Raw genomic sequence first — 22,117 nt, 5'->3', positions numbered from 1 at the left:
TTGCTTTAGATTTGTGTTTAGTTTATTGACATTATCACGTCTGATGTTTACGGCCATGTAAATAAATATAGCATGTGTTATACATAAAGATTAATCAGTATTTTGGCAAATGATGTGGGTATGTTCGCATGTACTTTTACAACAATTGTTTAGAACACGTAAAACTGCACAGCATTATCACAATAATGAATTTGACATAGAGTAACATCTAGGATAACCAATTTAGTATTAAACCTTACTTTTCTTGCAGTTAATTCATTTTAATGAAATAAAAGTGTGATGAGGTTCTAGAGTCATGAAGGAAGAAGACAGGGGTCTGCGTGACTGGGACTCGTACTTTATTAAAATAAAACAAAACAAACAAAAGTCGCACACAACGCGCATTCTCTTGGTCGGCGTTTGCGTCACAAATCATGTGACCTGCATAGCAACAAGCTGCCGCCGTGTATGAAGGGTAAAACAAACCGAAGACACAGCCCGAGACAAATCAAAAAGGTATCTATTCACAGAAGTTTTGCTGTGGATTGTCAGTTATGGGTACTAACGGACTACTTTGTATTAATGATGCATGATATCTGTGTATGTGAATGTATGTCGGTGGTGAGAAGTGAATGTAATAAAACACTCATGTAAAGCGCTTTGTGACTAGCTAACGTTACTGCTACATGTCTGTGAGAGTGTCATCTTCTTCTTCTATTACAGAATGTCTTATCAATATATATAGACAGTCTCTTAGTTCCTGCATTGACCAGGTACCACAGAAAGCTGTCGCTTGTAGGTTTAGCATTACAATCTTGTCCCTATCGGCATCCAGCTGAGTCCTGGGAGAACAACCCAAAAGCATGGCCCAGGCTCGAGTATCTAGACATATACAATTACCTCATCAAATCCCCTCGTATGAACACCATGTGTACATACCATGTGTCCTACACGTGCAGTCATGTTTAAATACCCATCAAGCATCGATTACATTAACTATGTAATCGATTTTTTATTCATTAAAAAAAAAAAATTTCATTCAAAAGCACTGTGTTACAAAGTGGCTGTTAGCTCAGTCTGTTAGTGGCACAGCTTGTACAATGTCAGTGAGGGACAATGAGACAAAAAATGACAATTTTTTTTCAAAAAAGCCAATAAAGGCTAACTGCATAAATGTATAGTTTTTAGCCATGATTCTCGGCGCTTGTTTATCTTCCGCTTTCGTGTTGCTTAATGGCGGGCGCTTGTTTGTTTTACCCTTTGCCGCGTTGCTATGCGCGCGCAGTGGATTAGAGGAGAAAAAGTCCCGGATGTCCGACCTTGAGAATTCACCGTGGAAACCGCAACGGCACAAAACAGTTCAAAAATGAGAGCTCGGATCCACCGGTTTTCTTTCTCTGCGTCAAAGACACAGGTGTTCGTCATTTGCACTTGACCTACTTCCCGCTTGTCTCTTCTCTCTCCCATTACAGACCACGCTGAACCACGCCACCCTCGCCACAAAAAGCATTTCATTATATAAAAAAAAAAAACTCATCCATGAATATGATTTTTCGATTCCCGTCTGACTGATTTACCTCCACGGTGGAGTTTAAAACGACAGTTCCCATCATTCCACGCTCCTTCACATCGTCATCAAGTTACGCCGTTGTTTTGGTTTGGAATGTAGCGCTCTCTAGCGGCAAACGACTCTTGCATATTGTACCTTTAACAGGTAAATTATTTATTTCTTAAAATGTCTATAGATTATAACTTTCTTGTAACAAAAAACATTTATAAAAATTGGAAAAAATATTTCTGAACAATCATGTCTTTTTCTGTTTTTAGTTTAACAGAACATGTAAGTGTGAGCAGCTCTGTTCAGTTAAGGATACTCATCTTCTCTTCTCCACAAAGTAATTAACAGAGATATGGAATTTATGATAGGGTTCTGCTATTGTTACAAGCCGAAGAACCCTAATTTGGTACTGTTTAGAACCATTTTTCTTAAGAGTGTAGGATAGGAAATTGAATAAAGTTATGGAACACTTTACACTCTTCATTGCATAAATTGACAGCACTAATATATATATATATATATATATATATATATATATATATATATATATATATATATATATATATATTAAACAAACACATTTGTGGTTTATTTTCACTGAAGGTAAGCTTTACTGATGGTGCTGTGGTTGTGGACAAAAAGATTGGGAAACTGATCTAGCAGACAAAGGAGTCTAGACAAGACTGGTCTTGAAATAGATCAACAGGGGGAGTGTCTCACAGAGCTGGGTTAGTGTTCTTCAAACACACAGTCCTACCAAGGAACAGACAGCAACACATGCACATGGGTGGGTCAACAACAAACAACACAAAATATATTCTCATATTACTGATAAAGCTTATGACAGTTTAATATTCTCCTACATGTCTTTTTTCTCTGTGGTTGAAAATGGTTTGTTCCACAGCTGTATAATAAGCAAGGGCAAACATGTGTCAGTGTGTGAGAAAGAGGAAAGTCTCCATCTAGTGTACAAACGCTGAGATGCACTATGACATCATAACTATGGTTTGGGGGTGGAAATAGCAGCATGATTAAAACAACTCATTTGTCATTATACAATATAATGAAGCAATTTGTTCTGGGACAAATTACATTCTTTTAGCTCTTTCTTAAAACAAAATGTAAGGCTATATAGCCATGACTTGGTTTATTAATTTTGAGACTGCAGTCATTAAAAGTTGCATTTTCAGTTGAACTTGGGAGAACCATATGAAACGTTTGTTGTGTTGAGCTATTTCAATTACTCGTGTTTGATTTGTTAATTGCAAACAGCTGAAAGTCTGTAAATGTTGCCAATAAACCTGATTTTCAATGGGTGTTGAATAATTTTTAATATATCCAAACATTTGGTGTGTATACACACAAATGTTTGGAGGTGTTGAATAACATGTTTTACTTAGTTACAAACAGAGCATTGAATTCATACATGTCCACTGTAGAGGACACCAGGACTTAAACCATGTTTTTCAGGCAGTTTTTGGGAGACACAATTGAGTAGGGAAAGATATTATATATCAATATTTCAATTAAATATTAGATATTATGAAAATGTTGCCAATTATTACTCCATTATTACAGGACTCCATTAGATACAGTGTATACATTGTATTGGAATGGACAACCCATTTAACCTATATTGCATAAAGTAAAATGGTATATCAAACCATTCTGTTATTGTCATGGAACAAAAGAAAGCAGACACTGGTCAAATCTGAATAGAATTTATTGAATGACACAGGATGTTAGCAGGTGATTGCAGATAGTTTCTCTGGAGTGCAGATAGTTATAGCGAAACTGGCACGAAAGCTACAGGTCTCATCTGTTGCCGGCTGAGATGAGAGGTTACTGGATTACAGTGATTCACAGAAGACTGAAGCTGAGACAGGATCACACAGGTGGGTAGTCAGGTATAAGTTCAGTCTAAAACAACAAGACCAGACCAACATGTATTTGGTGCTGGCTTTTATGGAGGAACTGATGAGTCTGATGGCAGACAGGTGTGATGTGTGTTGATTGTGCACAGTTGGTAGCCAGAGAGGATGATGGGAAATGTAGTGTGCTGAGTTGACTGGTCTGGTGACAGAGGATTGTGACAGTTATATATTTTTATAGTTGAGAGAATCATCTTAATACACAGTTTAGTTAAATGGAATCCTTAAACCTATAAATTGATTGTGAATGAAAAAAGAATCCCATTGTTTTTGCCTATCCTATATTTTATGTTAAGAAACCAAGCAAAATTGCACCTGAGCTTGCAGAGTGAGCAGCTTTGACATTTTGATAATAACTCCTAATTGCCACCTTTTCTCATGTGTTCTCAGTTCTTTACACTTTATTCAACTCAACTAAAGATGGCATCCACAATAACATGTATAAAAAAATAAAAGCCAAACTCGTGTGTGCTCTGCTCAATATAAATGCAGTAGCCAATTTTTCTTCAAAACGTGAAAATATGGAATAGGCATGTGCAGTCAGTTTGAATGGACATGACACTTCTGGTGGTAGTCATGAAACTGCCATATCACCAGGAAAACTGTTATTTATCATGTCAAATGGCTTGGAACTACCAGTTACAACCAGTGTTCTTAACATTTGTCCATGTTTGGCAATATTGGCATTCTTTTTTAACATTTTACATTTGAATGAATATGTATATTTTGCTGACTGATGCAGTCAGATGTAGTATGGCTTATTGGCTCAAAATACAGCAAAGTGACTTATTTTATAGTTGACACATAACTGCCAATTGTTAGATTACTTTTCATGTATTGTTTTTAACTAGTTCAGTGTGTGCCTAACTTGACAACATTTTTTCTTCAAGCTTGCATAAGTCCAGACAAGTCACAGCAGGTTATAATTAATTATAACAATGATACATCATCCCATCATTCTCTGTAATTTATTTTGTGATGTAGTATTCATTTGAAAGGCCGAACTTACATACAAGAGCCACATACTGTGACTTCAAAAAGTATTTAGACATTTACACCACACTTTAAAATATATCTCAGTTGTTGTATTACATACAAAATATCAAAGAAAGTGTTATTTTAAAGAAAGAAAACAAGTACATTTTCAGGCAAGTTGATTAAAAATCTTGTGCAGCATTTGTTTGATAAGATGTTTTTTTTTTTTTTTTTTACCTAATTCAATGATATTTAGACTTCTTTAAGTGTGACTTAGGGTTTCTGTGCATTCCTTTGAAATATTTTTAATAAAAGATTGACTAGAAAAGAGCAGGTTACCTGAAATGATCAGAAAGAAAGAGTTGCTTATGATTTCAGCCTACTCCACTTGCAAGAATGTGTAAATTGTAAGAATCAAACAGGGCAATATACATATCAAAACAATTTTGGCACTTTCACTACTACAGTATTTAGAAGAACTCAATTCTGTTTTTATTTTTTTAAATCACTATGAAGAGTCAAAACAGAGGACCTGATATAGTTTGCTTGTGTAAAACATTGAACAAACATTTAGGACATTTAATCTCCCAAATGTAAAAATAAATGCAAATACTCTTGATCCTAGCCTAATATTACACTATGTACAAAAACTCATCGTTCCCATACATATTTTTGATATCAATCATGGCTCGTCCCAGCAGGCACAGTCTCATTTCTAAAGACAGTCAGCTGAGGTCATGTCTGGTCATTGATGCTTTTGTCTCTGTACTGGCATGTCTGTTAATGTGTTAATAGCTGTGAACAGACGTCCAGTCTCAAGCTGCTGACTGACAGAAGGTGACCTTGAAAGCTGTATTTTCAGACATGATGCATACTGTGTTGGCCACACCAGTGACAGTGCCACCTTCCCCAACATATGCTGATCACAAACTATCACTGTTTGCTTGGAATAAATACATATTCCATAAGAATCTTTCAAAGACTTTCATAGTCTATGTTAGAGGTAACCTGCCTCTTTCACAAGCCCAAAATGCCACTCTGATTATCACACACCATAACTACAAGACACAACATTAAATTAAAGATTTTTGTAATACACAGGTACCATGACACATATTCTGGTATGTGAAGAGATAATTAATGCAGTAGGAGAGATCAGCATGGCAACATTTCTTTGATGTGTTCACTTATTTGATATACAGCGCATTAATATAATTTATTTTCAAACGAGCTCTTGTTATATTGACATAACAATAATATCATCTGATATGTGAATATTTTTAATTGTCAAGTCAAGTCACATTTATTTATATATCGTTTTTTACAATACAGATTGTTTCAAAGCAGCTTAACGCCTGAGCGAGTGGGACTCTTGTCCGGTTCCTCGCGTTGTCAGATTCTCCTTTTTCTAGACTCTTCCGACCGCGCTTTCTTCGGTTTTTTTTTTCGTTTTTTTTTTTTTTTTTTTTTTTCTCGATGTCTACTCGTGTCTGACTCAAAGACTGTAAAAAATAGGTCTGACTCCTCCCTCGGTCAGTCTGCTGTTTCCTCTTTCTCTGTTCCTCCGACAATGCTTTTCTAGCTTTCTGGGGGCGAGACGACCACCATTCAACCCGAAAAGAGTCATATAACCATTCCAATAACTCTGAAGCTGTTCAGTTAAGCAAAAAAAAAAAAAAAAAAAAACGCATATTGCTGCTTTAAACGTTTCAATTGGAAAGAAGTGATTGATGGATTGAAAAGCTTTTGGGACTGAGAATCTCATTAACTCAAAAACTACGAATTATTGGAATGATGGATAAGTCCGAATCAGTTGTTGAAAAAAGGAATAGTTTAAGTGTGTTTAAGTGTGATGATAACAAATATGATTCTGCAATCTGCACTAAATTTAATGTATTTATTTGTCAATCAGTTGTAGCATTACATAGCCCAAATTAACTATTTTGCTGGTTATCCTTTATATAATTTCTAAATAGGATAAAACTTGCATACCATATTTCTAAACACAGGCTACATTATAAAACGAATGGTCCCAACTAATCTGACTGGATAAGCAGCAGTGTACATCATGCGATAGCAATGTTTGAAATGCATATAGCATTCTGTTTCAAATACAGTTTGAATCAAATTTTGAATAAAAAGGTCAAATGATCATATTTATTAGAGATGATAGCAAGAATTAAACATAAAGTGGTAACAACAGTGTACTATTTAAAAATGCATGTCATTGCATAATACGTATTGTTTTAAATACTACTTTAAAAAAATAGTATGCTGTTTTCAGTACATAGTTTACTGCTCAGTATGCAGTAAGCATCATGCCATTGTGAACACAGCCTGTGTCCTTGTTTGAGCATGCGTGCATGGTGACAAACCCACGAGACTCCACCTTCCACTAACAAGAGATGGTTTAACATGAGTTGCACAGTGCCGACAGACTAACAGAAATCAGCTGATGTTTTCAGTGCATCTGGCGTGAAAGTGTTTTAAACCGCGCAGAAGGATTAGAATAAAATATCCACTCGTGGGAGAACACGAGAGTGAGGACGACGTTCAGTTTGCGAGTGGGAAGCAACAAAACGGTGCATTTGATGATAAATACATGGAAGCTTTTGCGTCGAATTCAAACGGGCGCGTTCGTTGTGCATTGTTATTTGGTAATATAGCGAGTGCTGTTAGGTTTTAAATATGCCGTAAAAAATTATGTGGGCTGGTTTGTCTGCTTAATATCCTCGTTGCATGTTTAGAAATTAATCTAAGCTCTTTTTTCCCAAATCTTTATAATTTGCTATTGAAATAAAGATAATGGCTTCTTGACGAGCCGAGGGCTAAGCGACCTACCCGGAGTGGCAAATGCAAGTCTGACAAGACAAGAGGGCAAACTGGAATTGGAGATGGAACACAAGAATTTGACAACCAATTTGTGGAGGCCTCGACCATATTAACCTCTTTCTGAACTATCTTCTCTAGCACCACGGACAGCGACCATGAACAGGTTACGCAGGAAAGCGTGCGTGGCTCTTTTATTGTTCACTTTGTTCATTTTTGGTACTATGATGGGCCTACGAACCCTCAAACCCACTGATGGTTTTTCGGATCTTGCTCCAGGAATGGAGTTGATGCCTTTGGTTGGAGAGCGAATAGACCAGAGACCCAATAATGTAGTTGAATCAGCAGGTCAAAATGGTGGTGGGGGGAGTGACACTAAGATAGTATTCTCCAACTCTGGTTCTGACCACAGCATATTCTATGACATTCACATCTTCTATTATTTATGGTATGGCTCGCCACAGATGGATGGTAGTTATATACATTGGGACCATGTACTGGTACCACACTGGGACCCCAAAATAGCTGCCAGTCACCCGAAAGGACGACACAATCCTCCAGATGACATTGCGTCCAGTTATTACCCTGAACTGGGACCCTACAGCTCCAGAGATCCAGATGTCATTGAATCCCACATGGCGCAAATCGAAGCTGCGGCCACAGGTTTTACAGCCAAGATACAATTTGCTAAATTATATTATTTAACATTTATAATATTTGTTTTTCTTTGACTATTATAGTGCAATGTGGATGGTTGTTTATCATTAAAAGACTAAAATTGACGTAATGTTGCTTGTAGAACAATGCATTTCCGCTTTTGATGCCAGGTGTGGTGGTCCTGTCCTGGTACCCGCCTGACGTGGCAGATGAACATGGCAAACCCTCAGAGGATCTAGTGCCAGCTGTAATGGACGCTGCCCATAGACACAGTATCAAGGTAACGGGTGAGACATCCATAAAACGTATCTGCTTACACAAAAAAAATTGTTTATTAATTTTCATTCTCACTGTACAGCTTGTATCCTTAAAGGGACAACTTTGTACCTTATCTTTCCCTACAAAAATGCATATTAGTACCTTAGAGCATGTGTTCCTAAACATTTTTGTTTGCTGCCTTGAACCCCTTAGATATAAAAAATGTACTATAATTTATACAACACATCTCCATGTTCACTGTTCTCTGATGTCAGTTAATAATCGCATAACATGCAAGTAAACAGTCAAAAGTAATCTTTTTATTTTAAAGGTTTTAATTTTAGAATTGGTAAAATATGCTGATATTCATATGAAAATGTGTCATATTGATACTGCTGAGACATCCAGACAAAGAATAGGCCTACTGTAAATGAAAATAGTTACTTTAAAGGGCATTCAAACTTGGGTTCACTCTTTACTAGAACCTGTTTCACTCTTGTTCTTTCTCCAGAGTGAATAAATAAATAACTCCGACTGATGCCATATGCCTGTGACTCTACATTTACTGAACAGCCTTCAACTCTCAAGGTGCCACATACAAAAGGGTCCGTGCTACAACATGAGTTAGATAACAGTCACATTGTTACATCCTTCCTTTTTTTTCACAAGTATGACCTTGAATATGTATCTCTATATATGAACGCTTTGATGACCAGTGTGTCAGATGTTCCTCCTATCCAATTCAACCGTGTATGAATGTTTGTTGACCGGTTCCAGGACTGTTTTTTTGCTGCCAAACCTTTTTGTGATTGTGTTGGTTGTACTCTCACTTGATCACCTGGTTTCAGAATGTTCATGTCTTTTGCGTGTCTGTTGTAGTAAATTTCCTGTCGTCTTTGATTTATTCTTATTCCTTGTCTCGTGTCTACCACTTTTGGTGTCAACAGATTGGTGTGTATTGGGAGGAGTGTGTGTGTCCTCCTGCTTAACAGTCTGTTAGCAGGGCTTGCATTCAGACCCTGCGACAGAGTGTTTCTATGATCTAAGACTGCCAGGTATGGATCCCGTCCTGACATCTTGACTCTCTGCATCAGACGTTTTGCTGTGTTGAAAGTAGACTTTTCCTTCCCATTACTTTGCGGGTGGGTAGGTGATGATGTTTCATGCTGAACTGTTGGAATTCTGTTGACATATAATGTGGCCCATTATCTGAGAACACAATGTCAGGTATGCCTTGCCTGGCAAAATGAGCTTTCAGCTTGTTAATCCCCTTGGAAGACTTTGTGTCTGACAAGTAATCAACCTCCCAGAAATTTGAGAAATAATCCACAGTGATCAAATAGTCACGATTGTTGAAGACAAACAGATCTGTGCCCACCTAAGATTACGGTCGTTCAGGTAGTTCATGTAGTTCATGTGGGCCGAGTGGTTCTTTCTGTTGTTTAATTTCCAGCGATCAAAACGGATCACACTTCTCAATGTATCTCTTTATCTGCACATTCATACCTGGTCAATAGAGGCTTTCCCTTGCTCTCCTCAAACATCTTTTTATACCAATGTGTGCAGAGTGAACTTGGTGTAACATGTCACTTCTGAGTGCACCTGGTATCACAGCTCTTTAACCTTTGAACACAATCCTGCACAGTTAGTTCACCCTGGATTGAGTAGTAGTGAACTATTTCGCCTGATATGTTTATTTTTTTTTGTTGGTCATCCTTCTGTTTGTCTTTATCAGTTTCTGAAGAGTGTATTTTTTTTCTGTCTCACCTCTGATTACTATTATTCTCTTATCAGAAATTGGGAGGTATTGAATCATGTTCACACTCTCTATCTCTGTTTCCACTGATCCTTCATGTGCGGTGTCCTCCAGGTACGCTCGACTCTGTGCATCTGCTAACAGCATCTCCTTTCCTGGAACATATTTAATGACAAAATCATAATTCTGTAGTCTCAATAACATCCTTAGGAGTCTCTTGGGTGTATGCAATAATGGTTTCTTGACAATGTTCTCAAGAGGCTTGAAAGGACAGTACGATCACTTTCTGTCCCTATGTGTTGTGATGGATTTTCTCCATGCCGTACACTATGGCTGGGCACTCTTTCAATTTGAGCATAACCCCGTTCAGTCAGTGATAACGCACGGCTACCAAAATCTACAGGTTCTCCACCCTGCAACAATGCAGCACCAAGGCCTGTCTCAGATGCGCATCACATTGTAGAAATAACTGTTTTTGATCATGGTCCTTTTTTCAGTGTTTCTCCCTCCCCTGCTATCAGCACATCATTTGCGATTGTGTACGCCCTGAGGTCCTTTGACGCCTGGGTCAGCATTCTCTGGAAAACCTCAGGTGCTGGGCTTATTCCCATACACATTCTCAACCACCTGTATCTCCCATAAGGCGTTGCAAACGTGGTGAGATATCTTGAAGGGAACAAGAGAAACAATTTTTTTACATCTCAGACTGTGAATACTCTTGCTTTTGACTGCTCAGGCAAGATGTCCTTGATTGTGGGCAGAGGGAAGTGACTCCTTTTTAAAGCTTTGTTCAATGGTCAGGGGTCTGTGCAGATACTCAACTTGCCGCTGGGTTTGTTTGCAACAACAAGACTGCTTATTCAGTCGGTACTTTGTTCTACAGGTATGATTATACCTCGCGACTGGTACTCTCCGCTTAGGGAGTTTCACTGGCTCCACCCCAAGTTCAGTCTCTATCTTGTAGCAGCCTGGCAGACAACAATCACCTGTGAAAACATCTGTCAAGTCACCTTTATTTATATAGCGCTTTTAACAATACAGATTGTTTCAAAGCAGTTTTACAGAGATAATAGGTTAATAATGGAACAGAGATTGTTTTGGTTTTACAGCAGCTCTAGAAAAAAGTTATTGTCCAGCTAAAGTAAGCTTTTTGATTGATTCACTTGTAAAAATCATTAGTTATTAATTTAGGGGCCGATTACAAGACACCGTGAATCGCTTACACAACACTGTGAATCTTACATGACATCTGTGAACTCACTTGTTATCTGTTCCATTGTCCGACTGTATCATCTTTGTCACTACATTATCCACCACCAGGATATTCTCAGACTGTATTTAAACTACAGTCTGTTTCATGCCCTAGACCTCTTTGCTTCCGTGTAACGGTACTGCAGAGTGTGCATCATTGACCGTAAACTCCTGTCTGCACAGCTTTTTGTTAGGTGGATTTCTCAATTTCCACTTGCATTTGCCTATTGGTTTCAGTGTACTTTTGTTTTACATCACAAGTACCTGGTCTGTTTTCTCTACTTGAACATCTGGATTTACCAGATTTATGGGTATGATGTTGCACGTTGTGACTCAGTTGTGATACTCCAAATGTCCTCATACAACTCGCTCTCTGTTTCCGTAACATTATTCACAAATTTTCCATGCGCTCATTTCAACTTGCACAGAGCAGCGAAATTATTGGCTTTTTCACATTTCCTACATGTTTTCCCATAAGCTGAACATTTTTGTTTAATCTCTTTTGTCAGTCTTTCCACAGAATTTGCAAGTAACGACAGCTTTTCGTACGTCATTCTTTACTGTTTAATGTGTCTGTGTCTGTGAATTAATCTGCAAAACATGAATTTTCTCTACTGATCTTCCCTCTATTGTTTTGCTGTTCTCTCTGCACAACTCGGTAGCCCTGCAAATTTGGACACATCTCTGCAGCGTCAAATTTTCCTCTCTCAGCAAACCTCTCTCTCAGGCTTTGGACTATTTGTGCCGCGCACAATCCTGTCGCAGATTAGAGAGTCTTTAATATCACTAAAACTACATGTGCTGGCGATTTTTTTTTTTTTTCATTTTCAGTTTCGTAACATATTTGTCAAATCCTTCATCAGTCCCTTGATCTCTCATCAAGAAACGATATCTCTTAGCGATTTCGTTCAGTTTACTTTTCAACTCTCTACCTGTTTCTCCTACCAGATAGAAGAACATTTTCTGCTTTGTTCCTTCCGACACCTTCGTCAGAGTCAGATCAAAAGACAGCTGAAATTCCTCTTTCCACGCCTTCCATGTCTTTGCCAGATTGTTCGATTCCAGCATCAATGTCGGAGGTGGTTTTCATTTGAGTGTGCCGTCCATCTTATTCTGTTCAACGGGGCACGCTTCTTTGCTAGCACGACATTTTCCTTCGGCAAACTGCGGGGTTAGGCATTACAATAAAACACGTTTGTCAGCAACAACAAAAATTCTCGCCACTCTGAGTAAATAAATAACCTGTGACTACATTTACTGAACAATATTCAACTCTCAAGGTGCCACATACAAAAGGGTCCATGCTACAACACGAGTCCGATAACAATCACATTGTTACAGAACCAAGTAACACTACAAGTTAAAATACAAATATGTGTCTTAAATTCTTCACAGTCAAACGTTCGAACCCTCAAGCTTATACCATGTCAGATCCTCAAGCTTTTAATTTGGTGGAACATTAGTCAAATGCTGTAAACTTCGGTCCACAAAATTGTTGGAAATTATGCTAATGTAAAGAAAGTGAACTATATAAACCGCAGCCTGCGATTAATTGTGATTTGATGCTATTTGAGTTTGATTTTGATTAATTGCACAGCTTTGTTTGTTTCTTTTAATGTTACATTCTATTTAATTATTACCTTTTCATTGTAAGGGTGGATTTCCTGCAGGGGTTCAAACTGCAAGACTGCTGAATGACTAAAGAAACGTTGTCAGCAAGATGGTAGAAAACAGTAAATTTTTTGTCTATTACCACCCACTGCCACTTATACCAATGACGTAAATAAGCGCAGTTACAATAGCTTAATATGTGGGAGAGCGTTGCTATAGGGAGTGACAATATTGTATTGCAATAGGTAGCACTTCAAAGTCAATACAAAATAAAAACTAGTTAGCACATTATTTGTAATTGAAAAGGTTTAATGACAAAATATGGTTATGGTTACACTTAAAATAGTTACAAAATAGATGTATGAGATGATAATACTTATATCAATAATTGTACCCAGCATATATGTAAAATGTTACCTGAGAGAGATAAAGAGATAGAGAGAGAGAGAGAGAGATAGACAGAGCATAAAAAGCCAGAGCAACAGTTACAATGTTCTGTTATCCTTTCCCTGACCATGTGTCTAAAACCAAATGTGAGACATTCAAACTGACCAATCTGATAATTCCAACTTCCACCAGGGTACTAAAGGTGTGACAATTCATAGACCCCCATAGTGCAAACATCTTGGCCTACAGGCCTTGATCACTATCAGCCCCTCAACTCCATATGGTCATTGGGGAAAGAGGGGGTGGAAAACAGTAAAGCAAATGTCTTTGTTCATTTCAGATTTCTTGTTTTCTCAAACAATCCTACAAAATCAACCCAAAACCCCCTTGCAGTTCCCTCATGAACCCCGGTTTGGGAAACCCTGACTTAGGGTTACTATGAACTACTAAGTATTACTATGAACCTTTTATGGACCTTTGGGTGCAAAGTTGTCCCTTTGAGAGTTCTCCACCAGTAACAAGTAAGTGTTTTTCTGAGTGAAGATATATCTGAGCTTATAATTATTTGGTTATGCCAATTCAGCAGCCATAACTTAATACCTTAAGTCTGTGCATGTTATTCCTAAGAAAAAAATGCTAAATGAAATTGTTGCTCCACATCTGAAAGTACTTTCTTTTTTGACTTGTGTTGTCTAGGCTAGAAATCATGCTATCCTCTAGCTATGTAGGCATTCTTTAAAGCAATAGAGCGTAATTGTAATCCGCTTAAGGTTCACTATCGGTCAGTCACTACAAAGTAGGTCATGACTGACCAATAGGTATCTCGCTAGAGAGGCCAATCTACTTTGAGTGAAACTAAAACAAGTCAATACACATTGGCGTGCAATCATTTGCATTAGCTGCGCGGCCTCGTTAGCGCAGGTATATAATGAGAATCTGCTGCAATTGCACTTCAGTTTTTGCTTCGGAGCCAACACTTCGATGCTGTTTTCAAGAGTGAATGTGAGAAGACAAGCCTCTTACAACGGACCTCTTCACTTTGGTGCAGGCGTGACGGCGCAGCAGCGTGAACGTTTTTTTCTCTCTCTCTCTCTCCTTTTTTTGTTTTCCTTATTTGAGCAAAGCAAAAAAAAGCTGTTATAACAGCTGGTAAGGTGCGCCTCTCAGAGCGCTCAAAAGCTGTTTTTACAGCTGGTAAGACCAGTGAGGTGCACATTCCTGTCTATGTTCGCGGTGACTGTTCCCCTGCGTGCCTCAGCACCTGTGAGAGTAGTTCCTAAAAGAGCTTACACAGATAGTTCACATCTTTTTCAAGAGACGTTATATCTGTGTGTTTCTGGATGTGGTCGTTACCAGGGATCCCGGGATGGTCACAATCGCTACCTTGTGTGTCTGGGCCTCGAACACGCTGAGGCAGCGTTCGTGGATGTGTCATGTACCCATTGTGGGAAGATGACCATCTCGGAGCTGCGGTCGAGACTCTCGTTCCTGCAAAGGGGCGGAGTCCCCGTGCATCTACCTTCGGGCAGTAACGCGGGAGACCAGAGGATCTCGGTGAGCGCACTTCCTTCGGGGAACCAACCCCCTAGGAACCCTCATCCGTCTCACGCTCCGCAGCCATTTGAGTTACCAACCGAACGTGCTGGACCATCCTCGAGATGTGTACAAGTCGTTTCCTTTGGTGCTCCCCGCGACGACCAGATGTCGATTGCTACATCGGTGGGTGGGTTAGACATCTCTGCGGACGACGGCTCGGAGCCGCTGCCTCCTCCGGGTGTGCCAGCAGTGCCAGAGTCGGACCCAGAGATAACGGCCATGCTTTCCCTGGCTGCAAACAGGATCAGGCTCGAGTGGAACCCTCCACTGTGTCCCTAGCCCTGATGGCTGGATGATTGGTATCTCGGGGTGGTGCACGCTGGTTCTCAGCAACCCACCCCAGTGCCTTTCTTCCCGGAAGTGCACGAGGAGCTCACAGGGATGTGGACGGCACCTTTTACTGCCAGAAACCGTCTCGGTGGCTCCTCCTCCCTCACCACTCTTGATCGCGGGGCAGCTAAGAGATACACGTGTAGTGGAGCGATCCGCTGCAATGCAGCTTTGCCCTAACTCCACTTGGCGCAGAGAACCGTGTCTTCATTCCCGGGCCTGTAGGTTCTTGTCGGACCTATTCGCAGAGGCTTACAAGGCCTGTGGGGAAGCTGCCTCTGCCATGCAATCTATGGCGTTGCTGCAGGTCCATCAGGCCAAGGCAGTGAAGGAACTGCACGAGGGTGGTCACGATCCACAAGTTCTCCAGGAACTTTGTGCCGCGATGGACCTCGTGCTTCGTGCGACAAAGGTTACCGCCCAGTCAGTGGGTAATGCAATGTCCACACTAGTGGTCCAGGAATGTCATCTCTGGCTGTGTCTGGCCAACATGCGGGAGACCGACAAGCTCCGGTTCCTTAATTCCCCCGTGTCCCCGCCTCTTCGGCGACGCGGTCGAGAACTTAACAAGGAGTTCTCGGCTCTCAGTTCTCGGCCCCAAAGCAGACAGAGGCTATCAAACACATTCTGCCCCACCGCCCGCGGCTCCTCAGTCTGCTCGTCGCCGGGGGCGTCCTCCTGCTTCTGCCCCTGCTCCCGCGCCGCAGCAACAGCCTCCACCTAAACGGCCGCCCCATTCGTCCAGGCCCACGCCAAGAAGGGCGGCAAAGCCAGAGGTAAGTGGCCCCAGGACGGGCAACCCGGAAATGGATCTAACTGCTCTCTAGGAGACGGTGGCCTCACCGCTCCCTTCACTGGAAGAGGGCCAGGAGGAAAAAAATTCTGTTACGCCGCTGACCTCAATACCAGCGGTAACCAAATTCTCAATAATAGAGCATCTCTCTAATTCCTTCATCTCTGGGTCTGAAGAGGGCCCGGAGAGCAGTGGGACGAGAGATTCATCTCCACTCTCATCCGCCTCTTCTGTTGCCAGCGGGCAGCAGAGTGCGGTAAGAGAACACCACCAAGCCACCTCCTGCACCTCCTGCCCCGTGGAACCAGGTAAGTGCTGCACAGCACACTTAGACGCAGCTACAGGCCGCCTCCCAGAGAGAGCCACTTGAGTCGTGTCCCTGTGTTCCACCTCGCTGCCCCACTCCAGGCACACCTACGGTCTCTTCGGTCCCGCTTGTACGGTCCTTTTGAGCCTGGTTAGCGCTCCCCAGACCTCGCTGGCTCATTTGGACCATCAGGCTCAGCTATGCAATTCAGTTCGCCCGGCGTCCCCCCAAGTTTCGGGGCATCCACTCCACTACAGTGAGAGCAGCCGATTCCCATGTCTTGCGTGTGGAGATTGCAGTACTACTGGCGAAGGACGCGATAGAGCCGGTCCCTCCAGCTGATATGACGTCAGGGCTCTACAGTCCCTACTTCATTGTACCCAAGAAAGGTGGTGGGTTATGACCGATCTTGGACCTGCGAGTTTTGAATCGGAGCCTCCACAAGCTACCATTCAAAATGCTCACGCAGAAACGCATTATCGAATGCATCCGTCCCCGAGATTGGTTTGCAGCGATCGACCTGAAGGACGCATACTTTCATGTCTTGATTCTTCCTCAACACAGGCCATTTCTGCGCTTTGCGTTCGAGGGTCGAGCATATCAGTACAAGGTCTTACCCTTCGGGCTGTCCCTGTCCCCCCGTGTCTTCACGAAAGTCACGGAGGTGGCCCTTGTTCCCATGAGAGAACGGGGCGTTCACATCCTCAACTATCTCGGCGACTGGCTCATACTAGCACACTCTCGAGATCAGCTTTGTCAAGTCAAGTCACCTTTATTTATATAGCGCTTTTTACAATACAGATTGTATCAAAGCAGCTTCACAGTGATAACATGAAAATAATATAACAGAGTTTGTTTCTAAAAGAAAATTGAATCAACGTCCACCTTAAGTAAGGCAGATCAATAATATTATTGAATAATAAATGTCCCCAACTAAGCAAGCCAAAAGACAAGGCAACAGTGGCAAGGAACCAAAACTCCATCAGGTGACAGAATGGAGAAAAAAACCTTGGGAGAAACCAGACTCAGTCGGAGGGCCAGTTCTCCTCTGGCCAACGAAGGAACAGTGCATGATTTATGATTCAGGCAGCATTACAAGTCAGATTGGATCGGAACATTTAGAATATTTATCCATTTCCATCATTTGGAAGTCCAAGTAATCACGCTGGTGTTGAGACGAGTTGTTGAGGATCAGTGCCGTCCACCATAGAGGGTCCATATCGCCGGTGTTGAGTCGTCTCTTCACAGGCTTTGTGATTGGGGTATCTGAAGTCTCTGTGAAAGGCTGGATACAAACTGGAGCTGACGAACGCCGTTTTTCTCGGGACTCGCGTCCCGAGATAACAGCAGAAAAGCAAAAAGGGAAAATAATTAGCGTAGCTGCTGTTCATAATGATTTCCATAACACGGGCGTAAATGATAAAAAACATGAAGACAGTGATTCTTGCGTCCCAGAGTCACCCCCCTCCGTCCCCCACTCAACTCAGCCCTGCTTACTGACCTCTACATCCCTCCTGCTGCTGAGACCCAACCACAATCTCACAATCTCTTTGTGAACACAGGGACCTTGTGCTCAGGCACCTCAGCCAGCTGGGTCTTCAGGTCAACTGGGAAAAGGGCAAACTCTCCCTTGTGCAGAGGATCTCTTTTCTCTTTATGGAGTTGGATTTGGTCGCACAGACAGCACACCTCACAGAGCAGTGCGCTCAGTCAGTGCTGAACTGCTTGAACACGTTCAAAGGCAGGACGGCTGTTACACTGAAAAATTTTCAGAGGCTCCTGGGGCATATGGCAGCAGCGGTAACCCCGCTCGGCCTACTTCATATGAGACCCCTTCAGCACTGGCTCCACGGCCGAGTCCCGAGATGGGCGTGGCATCATGGCACTCATCGGGTGGCAGTCACACCTGCGTACCGCCAGACCTTCAGCCCATGGTCAGATCCCTCATTCCTGCAGGCAAGAGTGCCCTTGGAACAGGTGTCCAGGCATGCTGTGGTATTCACAGATGCCTCTGCCACTGGCTGGGGTGCCACGTACAATGGGCATGCAGTGTCAGGGGTGTGGACGGACCCCCAACTGCATTGGCACATCAACTGCCTCGAGTTGCTAGCAGTACATCTCGCCCTGAGCCGCTTGAAAAGACGGCTAAAGGGCAGGGATGTGCTGGTCCGTATGGACAACATTTCGACCGTTGCGTACATCAACCAACAAGGTGGTCTATACTCCCGTCGCATGTCGCAAGTCGCCCGCCATCTCCTCCTCTGGAGTCAGAAGCATCTGAGGTCGCTTCGAGTGGCTGACGAGCTATCACGGGCTGTGCTTCCGGGAGAATGGCGACTCCACCTCCAGGGAGTTCAGCTGATCTGGAGAGAATTCAGGGAGGCTCAGGTAGACCTGTTTGCCTCCTCAGAGACCTCCCACTGCTAGCTGTTTTACTCCCTGACCGAGGGAAAACTCTGCACGGACGCACTGGCACACAGCTGGCCCCGGGCCTCCGCAAATATGCGTTTCCCCCAATGACCATACTTGCGCAGATACTGTGCAAAGTCTGGGAGGACGAGGAGCAGGTCCTTCTGGTGGCGCCTTACTGGCTCACCCGGACGTGGTTCCCAGAACTCATGCTCCTAGTGACAGTCCCCCCTGGCCAATTACTCTGAGGAAGGACCTCCTGACTCAGAGACGGGGCACCCTATGGCACCTGAGTCCAAACCTCTGGAAACTCCATGTCTGGTCCCTTGACGGGACGCAGAGGTTCTAGGTGACTTACCCCCAGAGGTACTTAACAACATCACTTCAGCACTGGCGCCGTCCACGAGACGTGTTTACGCCCTGAGGTGGAACCTGCTCGTCGAATAGTGTTCTTCTCGCAGAGAAGACCCCCGAAAATGTTCGATAGGGTCTGTGCTTTCCTTCTTGCAGCAAGGGTTGGAGCAAAGGCTGTCTCCTCCACCCTCAAAGTACATGCTGCAGCTATTTCAGCATACCACGACCACATAGATGGAAAAACATTTGGAAAGCACAACCTGGTCGTCAGGTTTCTTAGGGGGGTGAGACGATTAAATCCTCCTTGACCCCCTCGCAATTCCCTCTGGGGACCTTTCCCTGGTGCTTCGAGCACTTCATGATGCTCCCTTTGAGCCTCTGCATTCAGTAGACTTAAAGCTTCTCTCTGAAGACTTTGGTACTGGTTGCACTGGCCTCTGTCAAGAGGGTAGGAGATCTGCAAGCATTTTCGGTCGACGAATCATGCCTAGAGTTCGGGCCGGGTGACAACCATGTGGTATTAAGACCCCGGCCTGGCTATGTGTCCAAGGTTCCTACCACTCCCTTCAGGGACCAGGTAGTGAACCTGCAAGCACTGCCTTTGGAGGAGGCAGACCCAGCCCTGACTTTGCTCTGTCCCGATCGCGCTCTGCGTTTGTACGTGGACAGAACTCAAAGTCTCAGGACCTTAGACCAGCTCTTTGTCTGTTACGGAGACCAGCAGAAGGGAAAGGCTGTCTCCAAGCAGAGGATGGCCCACAGGATAGTGGATGCCATCGCCTTGGCTTACCAATCACAAGGCGTGCCCTGCCCACTCAGGTTGCATGCACACTCCACGAGAGGCGTTGCATCCTCCAGGGCGCTGGCTCGTGGCACCTCGCTAACAGATATCTGGGCTGGGCCACACCTAACACATTCGCTAAATATTATAGCCTACGTGTAGAGCCAGTCTCCTCTCGTGTTCTCACCCTAATGGATCCCATATGTGTATATTCTCCACGGATGCTCCTATCGGAAGCCCATGTCTTTCCCTTGGGCTAAGTCACCACTTATTTCGTATGCAGTACAACCTTCAGATTAGCCATATGTATTTTCCACATAACTCTTTGAAAAAATGGCTTCCGCAGCGTTCTCCTTCCTAAACAAAAAGGCCAAGCTTTCCAAGTGTTATCCAATATCTCACTGTATGAGTTATCACGGAACAACAGTGACGGGTACATTCTGTGTAAGCCTCCTCCTATCGTCCTTCTTGGCAAGAAGGTGTAGAGGCTTGCACAGGGCACTGGATGGGGTTCAGCGGCGCTTTGGTAGGGATTCCAATTGGTCAGTCATGACCTACGTTGTAGTGACTGACCGATAGGGAACGTCTCGGTTACATATGGTAACCCGCGTTCCCTGAGGGAGGGAACGGAGACGTAGGTCCCGTCGCCACATCTGCTGCCACCCACCGGGGCAGCCAGCTTGTCAGGTTGGCTCCACAGCAAAAACTGAAGTGCAATTGCAGCAGCTGCTCATTATATACCTGCGCTAACGAGGCCGCGCAGCTGATGCAAATGATTGCACGCTAATGTGTATTGGCTTTTTTTAGTTTCACTCAAAGTAGATTGGTCTCTCTAGCGAGATTCCTATTGGTCAGTCATGACCTACGTCTCCATTCCCTCCCTCTGGGAATGAGGTTTACCATATGTAACTGAGACGTTACTGCTGTAATGCAGGCTTTCTAAAATCTTGCCAATAGTTAACGCAGTAATGTTATAAGTTAAGGCGATAATAGCAAATAACAATAGATTTGAAAAATGATTCCCCGAAAATAAGTGCAATCATTGCAATATGTGACCGAAGGGTGAACATGACTTTCCCCTATCCACCTTATTCTGCTCTAAACAATGCGTGCCGCCATGACGACGACTCCGGTTGCCTACTTGCCTACTAGAGAATGAGTTCAGGCTCTACATGTGCTGTTGTTGGTGGTTTTAGCAATTCAAAGAAGATAAAAAAAAACTTTTTATAAACTGAGTGCTTTGAGAATAAGATAAAAAGGAGAGAATGCCCATGTCCGGTTCCGTATCAGCTGACGTTTTTGGTTAGCTGCGCTAAAACTGAAGCATCCACCGAAAAATGTGAATGTCTGTTCACACCATTTTGTTGACAAACGCTTAATACGTTACCAGTAGGGATGGGCATTTCAAGCAAAAATTATATTCGAAGATCGCTGGGTATTATTCAATTATTATTCGAAAATCGCACCCCTCCATCACATGCACGCACACATGCATGTATAAGCTACACACCGGAGCATGTGAGCAATGCGGAGCGGTGTGACGGTTAAATATAAGTAAAAAAAAACTAAAACATACGTTTTATATTTATGTATCACATTATTATGTTTTTTTTTTATTTCATCTATGTTGATTATATGAAAAGGGAACCGCATGAGATGAGTCAGATAGGATCAAGATGCCCAATATATCAGAATATGATATGATATATATATGTCAGACATGATTTTGACCACTTAAGTTTTGTTTTGTAGAAAGCGTTTCTTTAAAGTGAATTTCGTTTAGTATAAATTGTATCTTGATTTTAATGAATATTTCATCAACAAATTGTCTGGACTAATAAATAAGAAGCAAATATAGTAGACAATAGGTATAGGTATAGTAGACAATCAGGACACAGAGGCGCGGGGGCGTGAACTGCAGCGCGTCTCATTAATCAACCGAAACTCAGCGTATAAGATACTTGCCTCAAAGACCTGAGAAGTAGGCTATATAAAGGCCTATAGAAAGCTTGATATGTCTACCTTTAAACAAAATAATTAAAAACGAACAGAAATGGGCTGCTCTCTGCTTAATTCGTATGAAGTGTGCATCACTGCGAAGATGGAGAGTCTGCATCGTCAACTTTATCTTTTCAGTCGACACTGACAGAAAACACTAGTTTGTTAATAAACAATTCATGTTTCATGCATAATCATTAGGTACTTTTGCCGGGTTTTTTTTGGCAAGCTTTATGCGTGCGTTGAGATGCGGAATAGTCTTTATTACAACAACGCTCATTATGGTTTAGCATTCTCTCCCATATAGTATAACTTCCAACCGAACTTCAGTCATGCACGGGCAGCCCTACTTATTTC

General features: G+C 42.4%; 2 protein-coding genes across 2 annotated transcripts in view; one reads left to right on the top strand and one right to left on the bottom strand.

Moving 5' to 3' along the window:
• Window positions 1-22,117, bottom strand: part of nkiras1 (NFKB inhibitor interacting Ras-like 1) — a 375,749-nt gene that overhangs the window by 58,917 nt on the left and 294,715 nt on the right. The gene's annotated exons all lie outside the window — the stretch shown is intronic.
• Window positions 6,838-22,117, top strand: part of maneal (mannosidase endo-alpha like) — a 56,369-nt gene continuing 41,089 nt past the window's right edge. Inside the window, exons 1-2 of the mRNA XM_077200092.1 lie at window positions 6,838-7,935; window positions 8,100-8,209. Coding sequence (XP_077056207.1) covers window positions 7,431-7,935; window positions 8,100-8,209 — 615 coding nt within the window. The 5' untranslated portion in view covers window positions 6,838-7,430. The remainder of the gene's footprint in view (window positions 7,936-8,099; window positions 8,210-22,117) is intronic.

This window comes from Siphateles boraxobius, unplaced genomic scaffold (genome assembly GCF_051911475.1).
Source record: "Siphateles boraxobius isolate OS27281-9 unplaced genomic scaffold, OSU_SipBor_1 43, whole genome shotgun sequence".
NCBI classification, from domain to species: domain Eukaryota; kingdom Metazoa; phylum Chordata; class Actinopteri; order Cypriniformes; family Leuciscidae; genus Siphateles; species Siphateles boraxobius.
The sequence above is the reverse complement of the archived record's forward strand: the minus strand, read 5'-3'. Positions and strand labels throughout refer to the sequence as shown.